Source organism: Sprattus sprattus (assembly GCF_963457725.1).
Source record: "Sprattus sprattus genome assembly, chromosome: 19".
NCBI lineage: Eukaryota > Metazoa > Chordata > Actinopteri > Clupeiformes > Clupeidae > Sprattus > Sprattus sprattus.
This window is the reverse complement of record NC_137917.1, coordinates 25667174-25671038: the sequence shown is the minus strand read 5'-3', so window position 1 is coordinate 25671038 and position 3865 is coordinate 25667174. Positions and strand designations below refer to the sequence as shown.

Here is a 3865-nt window from a genome sequence, read left to right as displayed (position 1 = left end):
AAAACATGTCAAACAGACATTGGCACAGGCATGGATATGGTGACTGAGGTTGCCTTGGATCTGGTCGAGTGTGAAGGTAAGGCAAGCTTCAAATGATCTCATGACAACTCTTCTCTCTGGAGCTGTTCAAACGTGTCTCTGCCTTTTCAAGCACCTGTGATCTTTCTCTCAGGTAATGCTAATAGCGCAGGCTTGAAGAAACTCGAAGAAATGATGTTGGAATGTGCCAAACTTGACAGAGAGATCAACTTTTTCGTAGAAGCAGTTGATTCGGTGACTGCACGGGTAAGTTGCGTTGTTTTAGTTTGTATTTTGATCACAGTTTCAAAATGAAAGGTGGAGTCTCTGATTTGTACTTTCATTCACCGTCTGATCTGTTCTTGTTGATATCTCTGGTCGTCTTTGTCCTTTATGCTTCAATAGGTTTTATTGGCATGACTGCATACAATACAATGTTGCCAAAGCATGTTTACAGAAAATGTACAAGCAAAATTAACATAAATAAATTAAAAACAAACAATAGGTTAGAGGTGGTAACAATGTGGCATAGAAACATATATATGTTTGTCGTTAATTAAACAGGAAATATTAGTTATGTTGGACAGGGGGTTCATATTACTGTGGAGCTCATGACAGGCTGATACATATTATCTCTCTCTGTCTTTAGGCCAGGCAGGACCCAGCGGCCCTGGTTGCTCTGAGCAACTCTGTGAAGACAGAATTCTCCAGGATGGTGGAGGGGGCGTCTGATGCAGACCTGGGTCGACATGCCAAGGTAGTGGCCTTCAAGGACAGCATCAAGAACTCACTGCCAGAGGGTAAGTTCACCCCAGTAGAAACCCAGTTATCGGTCAATAAGAGTAACAGAATAGTAAGTAAGTAGGCTACCATTGAAGGACGGTGGGTGGACACTGGGTGGTTCTCAGTGTTCACCGCTAGAATTAGTCTTGGACTCAGACAGCTCGCCCACAAAGTTGGCATGATTTGTCTGAGCTGAAGCATATTTCTGACAAAGCAGGCAGCGTCAGTACCCCTTTCACAGGGTGTTTTTGCAGCCTTGAAAACAGTTGCTGCTTACAATATTGTTTTCAAAAGTCACCGGAACAATACTTTCTAACGATACCCTCCCCCACCGACATGTCAGCTCAATGATCTTCAAGTTTAATGTCAGCCCGGATTATGTTTAACAGCTGTTCAGGGCAAACAAACCTAAATGTGCATGGTTTTGGCACATTTTCCATTCCCCAGATGTATTACATTACATAACATAAAAGTAATCGTTATTAAGACTTTTTCCAGTAATGTTAGTTTTGACGGGTGTTAACAACCCACTTGCAGTTCGGACTCATGGCAAAAAGAACGTGGCCGCAGATTGGCAGACAGGCGTGTAGCTCACCATGGAAACGTCCAGCGGCGGCGGCTTCCTGTTCTGGACATCTGAAAATGTGAAGGATTCTTAGGAGTAGAAGTGTACAGATTTTTCTTTCCTGCACAAGTCTGTTCTCTCCTCTCCTCTCCTCTCCTCTCCTCTCCTCTCCCCTCCTCTGAAACTCCATAGTTTGAGTCTGAAATGGACTTCCTCACTGGCTCACTGGCCTGGCTACAGCCTAATCTAATCTTAGCTCACATCCAGGATAAAACACAACAACAAAACAGATGTAACAGAAGATGTGATATCATGCTATCATGCATGTTTACAGAGATGACCAAGGAGTTCAAAACATCCCTTGCTTTGTGTGTGTGTGTGTGTGTGTGTGTGTGTGTGTGTGTGTGTGTGTGTGTGTGTGTGTGTGTGTGTGTGTGTGTGTGTGTGTGTGTGTGTGTGTGTGTGTGTGTGTGTGCACGCGTGCGTGTAGCCAACCAGCCGGAGACAGCTGAGAACCTGGAAGAGGATATTGCCGTCACTCAGAGTCAAACCAACTTCACCTGTCCTCTCACTCAGGTGAGCTCTCGGCTCTCCGCTCCCATAAACCCCCCAGAGCACAGCCACAGGAATGACATAACCCTGACCAGTGTTATATAGCAGACTCTTTACTGATATAACTAGTAATGATAGGACATGAGACTGTGGTTGAAATACCGTGCATTCTTTTACTGTACATTTCAACGGACAAATATACCCAGCATTCTATGCGGGTTAACAGTGGGACATTACGGATGCCCGAGGGAACAAACACAATTCAATAACAAAACATAACAACCAGCTAATGGGGCACCAAATGATTATGCTTATTTCTTCAGCTCAGTTCTGTGTAAAAACACATCTGTTGGCATTCAATCACACTACACATTATACTGTTTCTCTCTTAGTATATGAGTACTGAATTCATATATTCCCTGGTTGTCCACTGATAACAGCATGCTGTGTGAATGACTTTATTATGTACCATTAACTTCATAGCTTTTAACGTTTAACTGCACTTAAGCAGTGACAGTCCAGCACTTCTTTTTCTTTCTATGGCGTTTTCTATTTCTTGAAAAAAGAAGAAAAAAAAAAGCAGTATTTATTGTTACACCAGGTTTTATTGCTCTTAGCTTGACTGTTCTCTCCCTTGTACGTCACTTTGGACAAAAGCGTCTGCTAAATGACTAAATGTAAATGTGAGCTTTATTGTGACGCCTGCTCTAACTCTTATGGCCCAGGTTGAAATGGCAAACCCTATGAGGAACAAGATGTGTCAGCATTACTACGACCAAGAAGCAGCCTTGAGTATGATCCAGAGCAAACAGAAGAACGGGAAGAAGTTCAGGTTTGTCTGCGGTTGTGAAAGTCCTCTCTGTGGCAGAGGTGGTGTAGAAACACACACTCTGAAATCCACCTCTGCATTTAACCCATCCAGGGAAGTGACACACACACACACAGTGAAGTGAGGTTACACACTAACCCGGAGCAGTGAGTTGCCATTGGCGGCGGCCGGGGAGCAGTGATCGGGGGTTAGGTGCCTTGCTCAAGGGCACTTCAGCCATGGATGTGGGCATGGGAGAGCAGTGGTCTACCACTTCCCCCGCCCACATTTTTCCTACTGGTCGGCCTGAAACCCTAACCAGTAGACCACGGCTGCCCCTTAACATGCTAACTCAACATGTATCGACACTGCCTCACTAAACTGCCTGAAGTGGTTAGTAGTGACTTGGGTAACTTGAGCACATGTCCATCCCTGACCAAAGATGGACAGTTCACTTCACCTGGTCCCCAGGCACTACAAGCGGCCCACTGCTCCTGGGGGGTCCTTGAGGAAGGACGATCCAGGATGGGAAAAATCAGAAAATAAATTTGCCGCGACCTCAGGCCTGCGTGTGTGTGTGTGTGTGTGTGTGTGTGTGTGTGTGTGTGTGTGTGTGTGTGTGTGTGTGTGTGTGTGTGTGTGTGTGTGTGTGTGTGTGTGTGTGTGTCTGTCTGTGTGTGTGTGTGTGTGTGTGTGTCCTGTGCCACCTCCATGTATTCATGTGTGTGTTCCAGGGTGTCGTGTGTGCCATTGAAAAACCTGACAAGGTCTTAATTATTATTATTTTGAGTTTTCAGTAGTGTTGACTGCCTCTCGTCCGACAGGTGTCCTGTGGTTGGCTGCGACAACAAGGACGTGAAGCCCGCTGACCTGGTCCTGGATCCCATTATGAAGAGGAGGATCCAGCAATTCAAGAAACAAAACGCAAAGAAATAAGCACAGCCCCCCCCCCCCCCCCCCCCCTCCCCCTTGGTTCAGTTGTTTGTATTTTTTAATAACATGTAATAAATATTGTACGATTTGCTTAAAGTTGAAAATAGTGCACAATTTTACTTTACACATTTAAATTAAGATCTATTGGTTGCTTCTTCAAGTCAGCAAAAGTGAACGCATAAACCTGAGCTGAATCCATTTCAGTA

At 44.8% G+C, this 3865-nt stretch overlaps 1 protein-coding gene across 1 annotated transcript; it reads left to right on the top strand.

The window, feature by feature from the left end:
- Positions 1-26: 26 nt before the first annotated feature.
- Positions 27-3662, top strand: nsmce2 (NSE2 (MMS21) homolog, SMC5-SMC6 complex SUMO ligase; the record flags this gene model as incomplete). Its single annotated transcript, XM_080858120.1, has 6 exons — positions 27-76; positions 173-285; positions 668-818; positions 1857-1942; positions 2644-2750; positions 3551-3662. The coding sequence occupies exons 1-6, from the start codon at positions 31-33 to the stop codon at positions 3660-3662; spliced, it is 615 nt and encodes a 204-aa protein (XP_080714246.1). The 5' UTR covers positions 27-30.
- Between the last annotated feature and the right edge of the window lie 203 nt (positions 3663-3865).